Source organism: Peromyscus leucopus, chromosome 13, assembly GCF_004664715.2.
Source record: "Peromyscus leucopus breed LL Stock chromosome 13, UCI_PerLeu_2.1, whole genome shotgun sequence".
NCBI classification, from domain to species: Eukaryota; Metazoa; Chordata; class Mammalia; order Rodentia; family Cricetidae; genus Peromyscus; species Peromyscus leucopus.
The window spans coordinates 29112157-29130023 of NC_051074.1; the positions used below are offsets into that span (position 1 = coordinate 29112157).

General features: G+C 43.4%; 1 protein-coding gene and 1 pseudogene across 3 annotated transcripts; one reads left to right on the forward strand and one right to left on the reverse strand.

Annotated features, from left to right (window-relative positions):
• Positions 1-1193: 1193 nt before the first annotated feature.
• Positions 1194-8595, reverse strand: Adcyap1 (adenylate cyclase activating polypeptide 1). Of its 3 annotated transcripts, XM_028874089.2 has the most exons (6): positions 7914-8595; positions 7471-7582; positions 7000-7110; positions 4740-4871; positions 4189-4287; positions 1194-3122 (listed from the first exon to the last, which is right to left on the reverse strand). In XM_028874089.2, the coding sequence occupies exons 3-6, from the start codon at positions 7107-7109 to the stop codon at positions 2933-2935; spliced, it is 531 nt and encodes a 176-aa protein (XP_028729922.1). In that variant the 5' UTR covers position 7110; positions 7471-7582; positions 7914-8595; the 3' UTR covers positions 1194-2932. The 3 variants fall into 3 exon arrangements, with proteins under 3 accessions (XP_028729922.1, XP_028729919.1, XP_028729924.1); XM_028874086.2 differs by having other exon boundaries at positions 7471-8595; XM_028874091.2 differs by lacking the exons at positions 7000-7110; positions 7471-7582; positions 7914-8595 and adding an exon at positions 5157-6579.
• LOC119088929 lies at positions 7835-16331 on the forward strand (annotated as a pseudogene).
• The last annotated feature ends 1536 nt before the right edge of the window (positions 16332-17867 follow it).

Consider the following 17867-nt stretch of genomic DNA (forward strand, 5'->3'; position numbering starts at 1 on the left):
AGGTACTTTTTTTACAAGTTAAATAGTTACTTTGCAAGTGTACCTAACACTGCAGTATGATATGCCACCACTGCCTGGTAACTTTCTGAATACTAAGCCATATATGTCTACACCAGCAGACAGAAATTGATCTAACTATGTAGCTTACAAATGCTCTAACATTCTTATCTGCTTATGGGCTTAGTGTTTTTTTAGGCTTCTCCATCTGAGCAGCTACTTTAAAGTTTTTGTTGAGTCCAGTACCCCATCAAACAGATGTTAGAGTACAATTTACAAAGTGCATGAATGGTTAGGTTGATATATATTCCAGACATGAAAAAAATCTTATGGCTGCTAAAGAAATATAGTACTTTAAAAAAGAAATATAGTACTTTAAAAGATTTTAAAATGATTATTTCCTGAATGTGGTTTTTTTCTCCAAACATTAGACCAAAGTGAATTGTTTATAAAAATTTATTCATACAAATTTTACACACTTTATATAACAGTTATCAAAGTCCTAATTATAGATATTATGTGTGTAATAATGCTTGGTTAATATGTTTGTATAATCAGTTGCACACAAAATAAGAGCTTCAAGACTAACATCTACCTATATTATCACTATATCATAAATCTGCTCCAGTTTAGTAAGGCTCTTGGCATTTCTAAGAAGTATACAAAAGATTAAGTTGGGTGATCACTGTAAAATGCTTGCCACTAGCCACGTGAACACTAAGTTAGACTTCATAAATAAAAGGTTCACTAGAGCCTTGTTTCACCACTAACAGCTGACACAAATACAGAAAACTCTGCCCATTATCCAAGAAACAAATAATTAAGACTAAAACGCAAGCCGATGTGTTGCAGCATTGTAGGGCCACTAAATAGCCATCTGTGATTCGTGGCGATTTAAAAGGCAAAGAAAGGCACGAAAGCTGCAAACTGCATCCCGGGTCACATTGCCTGAGGAGACTGCAGACATCAAGATTGATCCTGTAGCTGGGCACAGGCTGAAATCGAATGCCTGCTTTCTCTCTGTTTGCAATGTGATCTCGGGGGCAGCATCCATCCACCCGCCTGGGAATGCAAATACAGTTCTGTTTTCTTAGATGCCTGACTTCATACTAACCAAATCTGTACAGGAAAAAGGAAAAGTCCTTTAAACTTTACAAACTAATGGGGTTGGTTTTTTTTTTCTTTTTTTTTTTTTCTTTTTTTTTTTTTGGAAAATTTGTGCCTAAAATTTGGGAGACTTGCTGGTTTGTTGCTGCTTGATCTGGTTGCTGGGTGCAGGTTCTTTTGTTTATAAAGGTTACTCCATATATGTTCAAGAAAGTGACAAGAAACAGACATGCTTTCTTTAGCCAAGACAGGATACAAGGTTGGGGTGTGGGACCCTGCTTACCCCACTCTTGACCAGAGATATAAGATAGTACTCATACATATGAAAATGGGGTTTAAATGATTTATCAGTTAGTCAAACTGAGCAATATTGGAACACTGCACATTCTAATATGACAAAGATTGGTTTTATGAAACAAATTTTACTAAGCAATAAGCCATAATGTAGAAAAATACATCTTACCTACAAACTCAATAAACAAGAAAGGAAAGGTTCATATTTAGTGCATAATTACTTCGGGTAGCTACACAGGGGTTCCTAAACTTCACAGTAACTGCTTGCATCAAACAACAACAAAAAATGAGTAGCATTCACAAATTTAAGATAAGTGAGTAAAAAAAAATGGCAAACGATTTTTAAACAATGCAGGAGGGTAGGGGTAGAAAGAAGGGTTCTCCAGAAAAACCACAAAGAACAGGGGTGGCTTCTACAGAGTAGGGTTCAAAGGGGAGGATCCTGGCCATTTCACAAAATGAGAAGCAATGGACAGCACTGGAGAAAAACACATTGTACTTTGCACTCATTTCCAATACCCAGCACCCAATCTGTCAGGCAGTGGAACCTGCAAAGGGACTGGACTTACCCCCAGATTCTCAGACCTGGGGTAGTTCTAAAACCAGTCCCTCTGCAGGGTCCTCCTCTGCCACCCCACGCTCTGCCTCTTCCTATCCGCCTCTGTTCCTTTTACTTTGTTCCAATTGCCCTAGCTTTGGGATAGTGGGTTCCCTGGAGAATCAGAAAGTACAGAAAAGAGAGCTTTCTCTCCAAGCCGGTCTCCTCTGTACAATTCCTCAACTCTTCTCCCAAGGAATGACCGTGAATTCTAGGGAGAAGCACAATTTGGATCGAGCTGTTGTTTAATTAGAATTTCCTTCTGGGCTGAGAGTCTGAGGAGAGACAAATACACAAAAAAAAAGTAGAATCAAAGAAAGCGAAAGTGTTGCAATTGCCCGCAGCCAGTGGGACAATGCCCGCTTGAATTAGTTAGGCTGGGCTTCAAGCAGCCTGCCCCAGAGACTCACAGGGAAAGAAAGCCCTTCAGCTACTCCCCCAGTCATTACCTCAGAATTCCCCTGGAGCAGGGCATCATTGTTTTTTGTACAGTAGCAAATGGCCATTATTGGTATCTTCAGGCCTGTTGTGGATAAAAATACTATCCTTTAATTCCAGTTTACAAAAATAGGAGTAATATTCAAAACCATGATTGTCTATTTTTTTTCTATTCATTTTATATAAAAACATAAACAGCTCAGGCGAATTTCCAATCCTTGTGCACGCTTATGAATTGCTCTCTGTTATACTTATATATATATATTCTTAATATATATATTTATAATATATATCAATAATTGGTCCACAAAGTATATCTGTGCATTCTCTAGTGCTTCGTAAAAAGAAAAACAATATCATTATCAAAATAGTCATTTAATGGCTTTACTTCATACATAAATACATGTTTGGAAAGAACACATGAGCAATGACTGATCAGTCAATTTGGAAAACGATTTTTTTTTTCATTTTATACACACCGTAGCTGGCAACTCATCGCTACAAGTACGCTATTCGGCGTCCTTTGTTTTTAACCCTCTGTTTATACCTTTTCCCTAGCACGGCCGCCAAGTATTTCTTGACGGCCATCTGTTTTCGGTAGCGGCTGTAGCTATCGGTGAAGATGCCGTCCGAGTGGCGTTTGGTAAGGGGCGCCGGGTCATCCGCTGGGCCGCCGCCTAGGTTCTCGCTGCAAGGAGAGGGGGGCGGGGAGAGGGGGTGGGGCGGGAGACACGTTAGTGTGTAAAGGAAACAAGTGTGCCCCACCCCCCAACGCCGGAGCCCGCAGGACTCCCAACTTCCCGACGCAGTGCTCCTCTGCTGCGCCCCAACTGGCGAGCGTTCTGCGACGGACGGAGACCCCCGGGGGCCTTTCTTCCCACCCAGTTTCCTGGCACTAGCTCTTTTAGATATTTCTAGATAATTTCTGAAGCATCCTGGGGCGTCCGGAGAGTCCGCGCTCTTTAAGCTTTTCTCCAAAGGTTGCTTCTCAAGATTACACTACCCATGCCTCTAGATAAATTGTCCGGACTCGTACCTTTCCACCACCCAACATATAAAGGTTCCCAAAGGCCTCGAGGGCTCCTACCAAGCTATCAAATCTGCAAATCTAGGCAAACAGGAGCACACCTCTCTCTTTGCCTACGTTAAGTTGAAAAACGTGATAGTGATATAAGGTGACAGGCTGTAGGCAATATTTTTCACCGCATGAATTATTCATGGTTAAAATGTAATCGGCTTCCCCGTGGGCTTTATTTAAATGTTGCCTTCTGCTGACACAAGCTTCACGCAAGACCTTAGCTCTGGGTTTGTCCGGCCTGAGCAAAAACCGTTTCTTTGAAGTATCCATTTTAGGGACTTGGTGCCTTGCGTTTGCCTTCATAGTAAACGTAATACTCCTCCCCCAAAATTATGGCAAGCCCTTCCAGGAACCTCGAGGGTTTTCAATGACTGGGAAGGGGGTCATCTGATTTGATTTGGTTCTCATCCAACAAGGATCCAACCCCCAATTTTCCTACCCCTCTTTCTCTCTCACGGGGTCTCTAGAACAAATTTCAACGCCCAACTTTTACAACTCCGCCCGAGGCTGGTAGTATCCACCTAGATGCCAAGACGCAGACACACCCTCGGGCGCACAGGCGTGCTGGCAAGCGCAAAAACGTATAAGCTGCCCCGCCCTCCCTACGCGCTCTCAGTATGGTCACCCACCCTAGCGCGCTCATCACTGGCGGCTTAACACTGTCACAAACTCTTACCCCACGCCCCTGGCCACGACCGACTGCAGGTACTTCCTGGCGGACAGCTGGTCCAAGACTTCGCGGTAGGCTTCGTTAAGGATTTCATGGGCGACATCTCTAATGGGGAGACAAAGTATGCGACCTGGGTCACTCACTGCCTGGGCCCTTCAAGTGACAGCCAAGGCCCCCATTTGCTGAGTTTTCAAGGAGGTTGACCCGGCAACCACGAGTGACACGGGACCTGGGAGTTAACTTTGGGGAGTTCCTGGAAGTAAATCTAAGATGGGATTTAGTCCTGGCCTCTGGGGTGACCTCGCTGGCCTGAGAGCTCCCCACCCACGGAATTGCACACTCACGGACACTTCCCAGGCCGCAGAGCTTTCAGTTCGTGGTGCGGCCTCAGGTTCACGGGGATCTGTCTGCTAATTTTCTGTGGCTTTCATGGAGTCACCCAGATAGAAGGGAGACTTGAGGACTTTCATAGGGGAGGGTCCTAGTTAGAGAGCCGCTGCCGGGTCCCTCCCGCCATGTCAGGCCCAAGCGGTAGGCGGAACCCGGGCGGGTTGTACCTCCTGTCGGCTGGATAGTAGAGGGCGTAGGCGTCACGCAGCGCGGAGGCGGGGCTCGCTACGCCCGGAGGGTCCCAGTCGTAGAAGTCCTGAAGCGGGTTTCCGTCCCGGTCGTAAGCCTCCTCTTCTGGTCTGCGGGATAGTCAGAAGGAGGGTCATTAAAAGTCTGCCAAGTCCCAAGAAGGTCCCATTGATTTTCCTTCTTCGTTATTGCCCCCCCCCCCATGGAGAATTGTGATTTCTTCCAGAACGATCCTAGTAGGACGAGGTAAAGGGAACTACACCCAGCAGCAGTTCCTGCTCCGCTAGGAAATTCGCTAACGTCTCCTCCGGCGGATCAAGGATCTCCCGCAAGAGGACTGAACAACCATGTAAACCCTAATACCTGGCCAAGTGAAAGGCCGGCCCTCTCCCCACCTGGCGTCCCGTGCTTCCCCGAGTAGCATTTAGATCGCACGGAGGAATATCCTAAGAGATGGTAGGAGCCGAGACGGGGAGACCCAGAGCGGAATGGATGGGTAGGTACAATGCAGGAGGCCAACTCTGGCACCAGCCACCCCCATCCAAGCCGCCCAGCCCAGGGGAGCCCTTCCCCGCGCAGATGTAGGTCACAGAGAACCTCCAGCTTCTATTTTGGGCTGGAGAGAATCTGCTAGGAACATGAATAATAGATGCCCCTAAAGTTAGCTAGTTTGGCTCATTCTGTGGTGCGGCGGAGCGCTCCGGTGCCTATCACCCAGGAAAAGTGCTAGGCACACGGAACTTTGAGAATAGCCTGAGGTGAAAAAAGAGGGCTTTCGAGCCCATTAAACAAAGAGTTCCTGCTACTCTGTTAGCAATGGCGGGGAGGCTGGATTCCATCTCAACCACAGAGCGCAAGGAGAGGGGTCCACTGGGAACTGACATTCCTTAGGTGTCCAGCGATCTCAAAGTCTCCTTACCTATCGTCTCCATGCCCGACAGAGGACAGGCAGAGGAGGACAAAAAAATGCAAAGCCAGGTGGCTTTTGGCCCTTAGGGATATGCGGGATGCAATAAGGACAATTAACATTCTCCAGGCAGGGTCCAGTTGTACTTGAGCCGCTCTGTTGCCTTTACGCTCTCCCTGGAGAGACCAGAGTCAGGGGAGATCCTCCGCACCGCCCACATCCAGGCTTTCCTTCCTAGTGTGCCCCCAGCCCAGGCCCCAGACCCCGAACCAGGATCTTTCTGGCCACCCCCTGCTCTTCCCGGCTCCCACAAGCCGGAATCCTGATAAAGAGGCTAGGATTTCTGTCTGTCAATACATCAATGGGCAGATGCCCCCTAAGGAAGAGGTTCTTGGGCGCGGCCCCCAAGAGTCAGCTCAACGCCGCGTGCTCCTGGCTGCCCTGAGTGCCACCCCTCACCCATGTAACGCAGACCCACGCATTTTCACTGTCCCGCATACTGGTGGGGGGTTCTGAAGCTGCGGTAGGGAACCCGGGAAGCGTCGCACGATTAGAAACAGATGCCAAGACAAAAGCCAGGTTTTCTGCATCCTCAAGTGGGCTAGGTTGTCCTCCCAACCCCTCCAGCCTGCTGGCTTTCTCTCCTTCGCATCCGTTTCTTCCCCCTCCCTCGCTGTCTCCGTCTGGCGTTTTCCGTCTCTCAAGTAGCTTTTCCTTAACTGTGACTGGCCAAGACCCCCACCCCCAAGACATCTAGGGCTCAAACTCTAGATGAAACAGGATTCATTTGACAGAGAGCTGTTCCGGTGGAAAAGAATTCGAATGAGACAACAGGAAGGGCGGAGGAGCGAGAGACCCCGCCCCAATAGTCCAGAACAGGCAGTAACAAAGCCAAGTGGAGCGAGCTTCACTCTCAGCCCCGGGCTTTGCTCGGGGAACTGAAGTTCTCCAACTCATCCGAGGAATAGGTAAAAAAAAAAAAAAAAAAAAAAAAAAAAAAAAAAAAAAAGAAGCTAAGCGGAGGGAGGGGGCAAGCCGCCCCCTCCCTCGGACAAGTTGGAGGAGGGAAGGTTTCTATAAGGGTCTGAAATTCACTCCCTTTACCTAGGTTCCTGGGTTCCACTGGCGAGGAGGGAGGGAGTCTTGCTGTACTAGAGCCTCCCTGACCCCTCGGCTTAGCTAGGGACCTGGTACCTAGCCAAAGGCTGTAGAAATGCCCTGGACGCTCAGGAAACGATGCTTAGCAGCCTGCGTCCAGAACTGCAGGGAGGCGACCGGGAGGAGGTGTCTGGCAAAGGGAAAAATCTAGCTCAGCCTAGGCTAGCACCTACCTGATCCCAGGGAAACGGAGTCCGGCGGCGGCAGGTGAGCAGGAAACGCTGCTATGCATTATTATCCCGTAGACCAGCAAGGCCAGCCTCGCTCCGCTACACATGGTCATTCTACGCAGGAGGGAAAAGAGGGCACGCAGTGAGTGAGATCGCCCCTGGCTTTCCACCTTCTAACCTCAAGAAACTCCTGGGAGTTGGGGGAGCCAGCAAAGCTGCGGCTCCCTGTGTTGAACGCCACTTAGCCGCGCTGGTGCGTCTGGCCACTTCTCCCTTAGTATATAGTTTGAAAAAAAAAAAAAAAATAGCTATGTGTGTGCTCAGCACCCAGTAACTAGCCAGACCTTGAACTAAACAAGGCTAACTCTGATACAGCTGGCAGCCCAGGGAGGCAGCCAGTAGTCAATGAATCCGTTAGTATGGTATGGTAAGAGATCCCCCCACCCCACCCCCCATTTACTATTAGAGTCTTACCGCGGCTAGGAGAGGGTTGGCTGCCAAGTAGGACGGAGGGCAAAGGGCTCCTTCGAGTTTCCGGGCTGGAATCACAACCCAAGAGGCATCACTCACTGTCTGGCGCAGGTGTCTGGAGAGAAGCCACGGGAATTAGCTGCAGGAGCTGGGGGCACTTATTTGCCCAGGCTAAAATTCCGCTCAAAACTTTGTAGACGCACAGAACTAGGAGGGAGCGTGACACTGAAGGAGGTGGGCGAGGAGAGAGATGTAGAAGACAGAGTAGGCGAGCAGCCAACGGGAGGGGAGCCGAGTGGGCTTAAGTCCGCCTGGGGAAAGAAGCTAGTGGGTAAGAAAAAGAGGGGAAGTCAAGGAAGAAAGGAGGATGGAAAAGGAGAGGGTAGCCCAGGCTGCCGGCCTCTGTGGGAGACAATCGGCAGCTTGCAAGAGTCTGAGGCAGGCACCTTCTGCTCCGAGGTCTCAGGCTGCGTCTGAAGATGCGATGCGGCTTCTGCTGCTGCTGACAGAGGTGACCGGCCTTCTGCTCGTATTTATATATGCAGTTAACAAAAAAAGCTATCCAAATGTGGTTTCAAGAGACACCTCTTTGTCAACATCTGTCTGCAATTGCCTTCAAGTACAGAGTATTTTGGTTGCACTGTTGCGCTCCGATTTTTATTCATGATATGACTTCCTTTTTTTTTTTTCAGTCACGTAATGATCCGGTATCAGTAAAAGACGTCAGCATCCTAGTCCCTCAAGGAACATATTAACTATTCTGTGCTGTCCTCCAGGATGATAAGATCCGGAGTCATCAGCTTCTCATAAACACCTTTCACTCACACAATCCAATTTTTAAGAAGTCCAATTATTTTGATGGTTTTCAATTTCACCCATTTCTCAAAGACAAGTGAAGAATTCGTGGAATTTAGGGGATGGTGAAGTCATGTTTTTATTGTGTCTCTGCTTCTTTTTACTTTTTACTCAAGCCCCATGGAGGACAACTCTGATCTTTAGAATTAAGCACCACCAAGCTCTCCCATTAATAAATTTAATTTAAATCTCTTAATTTCTTGCTTATGTTGTTCCAGATAGGCAATTAAATGTGGAAGTCTTTTTGTATTTTAAAGGGAAGTCTTAGAGGATTTTCAGTAAATGTCTAATGAGTCTGGCTGTGTTGACAGTCTGTCTCTGAGTAGATTGATGAGACAGGGAAGGCTGGCTGCCTCTGGAGCAGAGCTTGTGGCGCTGTCCAGGCTCTGGGTGCTGAACAATATTGGGCGCAGATGCTACAAACGTTGAAAATTGCCACTGGCTTAATTTTCACCACAGCCTCTAAATCTGAAGGACTGGCAGTGGTGCTCTTACTGTGGCAATTCATTGTCTAAATCGCACCGCTGTTCAGATCTATCTCCCCTTACATCCTGTGTCCATGAATGCCCCAGTGCTCAGAACCTTCTTAATCCCTGCCTTAGATTTCAATGCAGAGCTGTTTCTTCTTAGTTAGTCCTGGTATTTGGATCTCTACTTTCCTTGTTTGCACACTTTCACACTCTTTGTGGCTCTTACTGATTTTAAAAATTGAAACCATGGCATCGTGTTTTCTGCAAGAATTGAAATTTTAAGACTGTGAGAGTGAGAAATGTGTGTCTTACACTTCTCTTATAAGTTGAATTCTGTTTAGGGAAATACAGACTGGGAATGCAGGACTCCTAGCACAAGTTTTCGTGGTGAAGGCTGCTACCAGGAACCTTTCCCTGGGAATAGTTAATAGTTTTAACTAAAAATAAAATGAGAAGAAGAAATAAATAAGGAAAGACCACATCTACTGGGAAACTTCTGAGCCCCTGAGTAGTTCCAGAAGATTCATAAATTTCTGGTCCACTAAGAGATGTTGAGTGTCTTCCTTTTCAGAGGGAAATAGAAGCATCAATAACCATTAGTGCACATTTTAACAATTTGGATCTTATACACACAAAAAATTAGAGGAAATTACAATTAAGTAGGAGTATTTCCTGTTACTGTAATTTGGGGCTAGTGTTTAAATAAGCTGTTAGTTCTGCATACTTTTTCAAAGGCATAGTGTTTCTCATTTTTAATGCTATTCTCACTTTTTGAGATTTAATTCTTCCTTTAAGAATCAAACTTTTTCCTTATTTCCTGGCTATCAATGATCCAAAGCTGCCTGTTTCCTCTTTGTTTCCTTCTAGCTTTATATTGCATACTTTCAACAAACTACTTTACACAGATGACATTTCATTTCTCTGTGTCTTATGATATATCTGTCTGCCGGAGTATCTACATACCTGTATTACATATTTGGTGACCACCTTCCCCAGCCCTCACACAAAGAGCCTGCAGTGAATAAGCAGGATAATCTAGCAGAACTGCCTTTCTTAACAAACCTGCCCAAAGCTGTTGCCTACAGTGACTTTCCTGACTTCAGCCTCTTTGCAAGTCAAAGGTGAACCCCATTAAAATCCTCACTTTTGCCTCCCACTTGAATTCTGAAATGAGTTCAATCTGGAAAAAATATTTTAAAATCTCCAAGACTACTTGTTTAAAATTCACCGCTCAATGCCCAACTTTAGTCAAGAGAGCCACCATGTGGGGAGTTTTGATGACTTCAAGATCTGTTAAAGGAAGAAACCACAAACAGGAAAATTAAGCAAGCCTTCAAAAGTGCCAGCTTGCTTCCAGCTCACAGGGGTTGTGCCAATCTCGCTCACTGGACCTCAAAGGTATTTGGGGTCCAACACCCCAAAATCACATGAGTTGAGGTCGATTCCACTCACTAGAGTGAAAAACTCAGCAGAGAATTTGAGATTCTTGATGGATAAACTCCAGAGACCTGGTCTTTCTGGGTGCCATCTAAAGCCCACCTAGCCCTGCCCCACAGTGGCCCAAGGACTAAAACCCTAGAGCCAGAACAGGCTCATTTCTGCAGATATTTTCATGGCCAATGGCCATCTTTAATTAGGAGAGTTTGGCCTCTGGAGATCAGGGAAGCATTCCTATTGAGAGTTCTGGCCTGAGCCCTTGGTCAGAAATATTGGGAGAAAGGGGAGAAGGCTGAACCCTTGGTTGATGAGAAGTGAGGAAGGCTGTGAGAGAGAGAAAAACGTGAGAAGCTGAGGGCTGATGTTCTGAGAGCTGTGTGAGTTTGGGACTGCATCCTACTTGGTCAAATTTATCCACTGGAGCCCTTTCTGCTTTGAATGGTGAGTGATATCTCAAAGACCAAGGGTGGCTCCCTAACTACTCAAAAGAATAGGTATTTGCTGCTAATTTCAGGGATGCTCCAGGGCATCCTTAAAATGCTGTGTCTGGAAGGCTTTTGAGTTTGGAGTTTTGAACTTATGTGCAGTGAGTAACCGTCAGCCAAAAAAACAGTCAAGAAAGCTCCCCACCCAACACTGTCCACACTGACTGGTGTGCCAGCAAAGACTGGGTAGGAGACCAAAGCCAGCCACGTAGACTTGTTAATTAGGCATGCACCTGGCAACTTGGACCAAGATGCAGGAAGGAGCCTAAGCACAGATCCAAGGGACCTTCAACAAAATAGCTGTTCCTGGGAAGAATAGGGAGAAGGAGAGGAGAAGAGAGAAGAATATGAAGGGGGGAAGGCCTTCTGATTTTTTTTAATCCGATTTCTATTCCAAGTGGATTTTTATATCCTCCTACCAGTGACTCTGTAAAGAACATGAAGAATTCCTTGATATCCTATATATAATTGCAAAGGGGGGGGGGCGTCAAACTTTCTAGTTAGATAGCACAAAGAAATGGAAAGATTTCTCAACACCCATATTCCTTCCTCTTCATCCTCACAGTTTGGTATACTTCCCAGGCTGACCATTTCTTTCCAGACTAGGAAACCCAAGAATGTTACATTAGCTGGAATCATATTATCATAGAAAAGATGGAAGAGCCAGGGCATCTTGGAATGCAAGCTCTCACCGCTGTCCTCCAACAGGCAGTGGCTGAAGGTACCTGAGTCTAAGCCCCCTACTCTCTGACCTACCTCGAAAACAATCTTCAGAAATGTTTATTAGAAATGTATGAAATCCCTTAATTTCAAATTTATGTTGCCTCTTGTTTTCCCTGTTAGTCCTTCAGATGTGAAAACAAGTTTTGATCCAAAACAATGAACCAGATAAAAATCAAATTAACATATTCCCTGAATTGTTTCTCCTGCCACATACATCTACATTTCCATTGTGGGAGCCTTGAATATTAAGCCACCACTCAATTCAAAGAATTTTTTAGCCTCCAAAGAAGTAGATTTTTGTATCAAAACCATTTATGTCTTTGGAAACATGACCACACAATAGCACTTGCAGGGTCTTGTCAGTCGGTCAGATTCCTGCTCTTTGAACCATCTCCACCTGGGGAATCTGTTGAGTGGGAATCTCCATCAAATCCATGGTGAGTTAAATTATCTTTTTGCCTTTATGCAGACCAGTGAAGTGGGACTCAGTTTCCCAGGTAAGGAGATTTCTACTCCTTTCCTCCTAACCCAGTCATTCATATCACTCATAATTTCTCTGTCTCCCTTTCTCTTTCCTTAACTATTTAGCTCTCCACCTTACACACTACCACATCTCTATGACCTTCTCCATCAGATTTTTTAATCATAAAAAGGACATGTTTGCACAAAGCATCTTTACACATTCATAGCATAAGTAATATTCAATAAAGATTTCAGAAACCATATGTTGTCTTTCTATTCTTTTCTAGTTGGCATTTAGCATAAGAACCAGGCTACTGTGAGCCTTTTTGGTGAACAAGCCTAATACAGAACATCATCCTCCCTTGTGAATGACAGAAGTGAATTATAAGTCTGTATTCAATTTCACTCTAAACTTTTTCTCTTCTGACTCTTCCAGAAAATGTGATGACTAATGACTCACTGCATACTGATTCCACCTGTAGGGAAACCCAAATGTTTTGCCACAGAACATCATGACCATGGCTTACTTTGCTGTCTGCATCATTCTCTTCTGAACTCACTGTGAAGTAACGAGAGATGAGCTTACCCATAATGTGTCATGACTTCTCTGACCTTCAGAGTGGAATGCCTCCCACTCTGAAAACAACCAGGAAAGGGAGCCTCTCCAAACCATATGAGTAAGTATTTCTCTCTAATCCAAGAAAAGAATTGCATATTTACATGGCTAAGAAATTTGCTAACTTTTAAGACACAAAGCAGATAACATAATAAAAAAAAAAAAAAACAGGAAGTATGCTTTGTGTTGTGGAGTTAGATCGTTTCAATAGCTCCATGTACATCTCTTCTAAGCTGAACATGAATCTACTGGCCACCAAAAACTATAACCCAGACATCACTGTGTGGCTTCTGCCAAATTCTCCAGAGATTTTTAAAGTCAAGAAGAAAGTCCTCTTAACTTCAGCTCCATTCTCTTCTCACATGAGGCTTAAATGTAGGAGTAAAATCTTGAAGAATAGCTAGCAAATTCAATATCCTAAATAGTTTAGATGACAGCTTCTGAAAACATTGAAAGAGGGATATATGTACAAAGTTTTTGTATGTAAGTCAAAATAACATCTTACTCTGTGACTTTTTAACATCCCAAACCTCTGCCCTCTAAGCTCTGATTTAGTCCTATCTGTCAATGAATATATGAATATTTGTAATAGAATTTGTTTTTAAATTTGTTTTTATTATCCTTAGTACTACTACTGTATAGTAATATCTCTGTAAACACATTTTTAATGATGGGAATCAAAACCATGGTGTGCTTTGCAAGTGCTCTAACACTGAGCTACATCCCCAAACCAAGCAAATACTTTTCAAATGATATTCCCTTTCTACTCAAACATATATTTGCATTAAAACAAACAAACAAATAAAAACTATCACCTGTCTGCTTAGACTAAAACTACATTTGTCATGAGTTTAGTCTTTGATACTTTATTAATTCTTTAAATTGTTTTAAATTTTTCTTTCCAAAATGGTTCTCTGATATTGCCATTCCCCATTAGTAACAACAAAAATTTAATGAATACTTGCCATGCTAAATGCTTGGCTAATATTATTTCCCCTTGTAATAGTTTTCTTTGTGGATACCAGTGCTATTTCTATTTGACACATGAGAGGCTCGGACTAAAAGAGGCTAGGGAACTTCCCCAGCTTCAAATTAAGTCTAAAAGACTCTGAAGAGTTTTAATGTCAATGGTAAATTATATTGGCTTACATATTTATTTTCTCTAAAGTTATTATAAGTGTAAACTACTAGTTTAATATCAGCTTTAGTCTGGGCCTTGACTCAATAAGAAGAAAGTCAACTTCTTATTAATTTTCTAATTAAAAGTCATGTATAATATAATAGAAATCAAATTCTGTTACCTTGGTTGATACTGGCTAACTTAGAACACAAACATAGTGCATACTGCAAGGAGGGTTGTTTTATAGACTAGGCATTTATTGTGCACCACATATTCCTATTCTATTTACTAAGAGGCTAAAGGTTCAGAAGTTTAAAAATATTGCTGCCTCAAACCATTATTGAAGATGATTTCATACTTAATGCCGCAAAAGTTTTAATACTGTGTTTAGTAAAAAAAAAAAAAATCTATGTTGTTTAAGTTCACCATTTAATATCCATTGTATCATCATATCTTATTAAATCATCATATAATTCAATACTACAGAAGCCATATAATCACTGGTGACTCAAGACTTCTATGAGTCAAATGAGGTGATGTGTATAGAAATGGTACCACAGTAAACCCTAGACCAGAACTAAAGGCAAACTGACATTTTCTTTTAGCCCCTTTGTTAATAGTCGCTGTTTTTTTCCCATCTAATTCTTTTCACTGACCTGGGAAACAGGCATGATGTTATTATTGTTCTATCTTTACCAGTGGCTGAAGTAGGATTCTTAAAGCTTCATCATCATGCCAGCAGCTCACAGCTAACAAATGACATGGTCAGGTTTCAAACCTAGGAGCTTTCCCAAGTCAGAGTGTTTTCTACTGTCATCCATCCTTCCCATTGTGTAATGACCATTATGTCTAAGTGTAGACGAAGCAGAACCTTTCAAACAAGCATGGCTGTTTAACAAAGCACCAATTTTAAGGCTAACATGAATAAATAATTTTTGGGAGGTTTGTTGTTGTTTGTTTGGCTGGCTGACTGAGTTTTCTGAGACGGGATCTTGGTAGGTAACCTAAGCCGGCCTGGAAAACTCAGTTGGTCTCAAACTCATGGCTTCAGCCTTATAGGTACTAGGATAAGAGAAACATGAAGTACTACAACCAGCAAGTTCTTACTTTTTTCCTGGTATTTGAAGATTGAATGGAGTTGATATCCACCATTTCCACTCACAGGTTTTTGTTTGATTGGTTCGTTGGTTGGTTTTTTAAGACAATTTCTTTGTGTAGCCCCAGCCATCCTGGAACTAGCTCTGTAGAGCAGGCTAACCTTGAACTCATAAACATCTGCCTGCCTCTGCCTCCTAAGTGCTAGGATTAAAGGTGTGCACTATCAATGCCTGGCTACTCATGTGTATTTTTAAATGTGATAAGTATAGCATTTAAAACAGTATGGTGCTAGTGAAATAATAGATCTTAGGAATAGTAAACCAAAACATATAGATATAAATTCTACTATCTAATTTCTAGTTCTAGTATCTAGTATCTAATTTCCAGTGGAGAAAAAAGTAGAGTAGTGGGACTAATGGCTATACTAGATTAAGATTTCGTGTTTTCAGCAATATGTTCAACTAGGTTAAGGACAGAAATATGTGAGAAAAATCACAAAAGTATTAGAATCATTTGTAAATAATTTTAGAACCATAAAAGAAAGTTTAAGGCTGGTAAATGAAAAATGGTTTCATAAAAAGAGATTGATAAATTTTGACTAAAATATTTTTAAATTATGTTTGGGAGGGACTTCTAGGGAAAAGAGAGACTTCCACTAGTGGGCTTATTGCTCATTGGAATGGCTGCCTGGGGCAAGGTCCTGGGTATGGTATCTAGTATTCACATCTTTAGAAGGGTATTGCTGTGGGTATCTTCTCCTCACAGCTGCTGAACAAGTGGGTGCTGTTAACCAATGTCAGCTGAAGATATTCTTCTGCATGGCCATCGTTGATTTGGCTTTCATCTTCAAGTTTGGAATCTCTTGCTCACAGCTGTCTACTGGTCAAAGTAAAGAAACAGATGGCATCACTGCTTCCTGGAAGGTCATTAGCAACAACAGCATGAACTGGAAAGACGGTTTGACTGTTGCTTGCTCAGCCTTGCAACCCTCTAAAACTACAAGATGATTCCTCCTGCAGTGCAGCCTGCAACTTCAGGAATTCCAGTTGCCAGATGTATTGGGGGGGGGGAGTTGGTTAAACATTCAGATGAAGCCTTGAGAATCCTAGATTTTATTGGACTCTTTTTGTTGTTGTGGGGTTTTATTGGTTTTTTTTTCCTTTTATTTTATTTTCCAATATCATTCAGTTCTACATATCAGCCACCGATTCCCTTGTTCTCCCCCCTCCTTCCCCCCTCCGCTTCCCCCAGCCCACCCCCCATTCCCACTTCCTCCAGGGCAAAGCCTCCCCCGAGCCTTGAGACAGGGTCTTACTATGTACTCCCAACTCCCTGGAACTCACTATGTAGACCAGGCTGGCCTCAAATTCATAGATATCCACTTGCCTCTCTGCCTCCCAAGTGCTGGGGTTTAAAATATGTAGAACCACCATACCTGGATGGACTCTTCTTTACAGAAACTTTAGATGTTTGACTAGCAGTGAGATTTTGGAATGGGAGAGATCCTCAAGCCAACCTCAGTGGATTTCTAAGAGACTTTTGGTCCTATTTATTTACTTTTGCACAGGGTCTCACTAGCTAGCTCTGACTGACTTAGAACTTGCAATGTAAACCAGGCTGGCCTTGATCCCCTGGAGCTAGAGCATAAGCAGTTGAGAGCTGCCTGAAATGAGTACTAGAAACTTGGCTCCTATGCAAGAGCCACAAATGCCCTTAACTATTGAGCCCTTTCTCCAGTCTGTCTCCCAGATTTCAATAGTCCTTTAATCCCTTAGTTTCTGGGAAATGTAAGGCCTTCACTCCCCACACCTTTTTTTTTTTTTTTTTTTTTAAGAAAAAAGGCCCTTTGCCACATCTCTTAATACTGATCAATTAAGAAACTAGACTTTCCACCTTTACATATTTTGATGGGAGAAAGATTATAGGAAATATAAAGGAAAACTTTCTGTCTCTCCGTAAGAGAAGAGAAGAGGGCTGGAGTCCGTCGTAGCTATTTCCCTCTCCTCAACAATTCAGCCTGGCTCCAAGAACAAATCAGAACAGCACCAAAGGACAGACACAAGAATCTGTGTGAAGGAGACTGACAGAGATGGAACCCAGGACCTCACACATGTTAGACAAGTGCTTCTACCACTGAACTACATTTACCGCCCCACCCAAAGTTCCTGTAAAAGCAGGGTCCAGAATAAAGACAGTCAGTGGATATAAAAATAAATGCCATTTTAAAAATTATCTGGGTCAGCCCTCAGACGTGATGTCCTGAGTTCAATCCCCAGGACCTGCTTAGGGTAATGAAATGAGAGAACTGACTCTCTCAAGTTGTCCTATGACCTCCTCCTGTGTGGTATGGTACAGATGCATGTACACACAAGTAAATAAACACAATTTTAATTTTTAAGATTTGTTTAATATGTGTGTTGTGAGGGAGAGGGTGTACGTGAGTTCAGTCTTCCACAGAGGCTAGAGGCATTGGATCATCCTGGAGCTGGATTCATAAACAGTTTGAGCTACCTGACATGGCCCTGGGAACTGAACTCAGGTCCTGTGCAAAAGTAGTATATGCTCCTAACCTCTGAGCCACCTCTCCAGCCCCATTAAAAACAATTTTTCAACTTTCTACATTAAAAAAAAAAAAATCCACAAGCCACTGAAGTCCCGGGTACTTGAGAGTCAGGGAGCCGGGGATCACGTCAGCTCAGAAGTTGGAGGCCAGCCTGAGTAACACAGACCCCTTCTCAAGCAAGCAACAAACACACAAACAAAATCTATAAATACATTTAAATGATACACATATAAACTTTGAGACAATATTGGCATCATTTGTGAAAATATAAGGAATTCAAGATTGCAACATAAAGGAATATTTATTTATAAGAAAATGCAGTCACACTAAATGTGAAGTTGGTGGTTGGCAGTGGTGGCACAGGCCTTTAATCCCAGCACTCGGGAGGCAGAGGCAGGATGATCTCTGAGTTTGAGGCGAGCCTGGTCTACAGAATGAGTTTCAGGACAGTCAGAACTACACAGGAAAACCTGTCTTGAAATTTTTTTTTTTAAAGTGAAGTTGGTAAAGAGCATAAGTAAGCAATTTCAAAACTAGAAACATGAATGGCCAAAAGATTTATGAAAATACT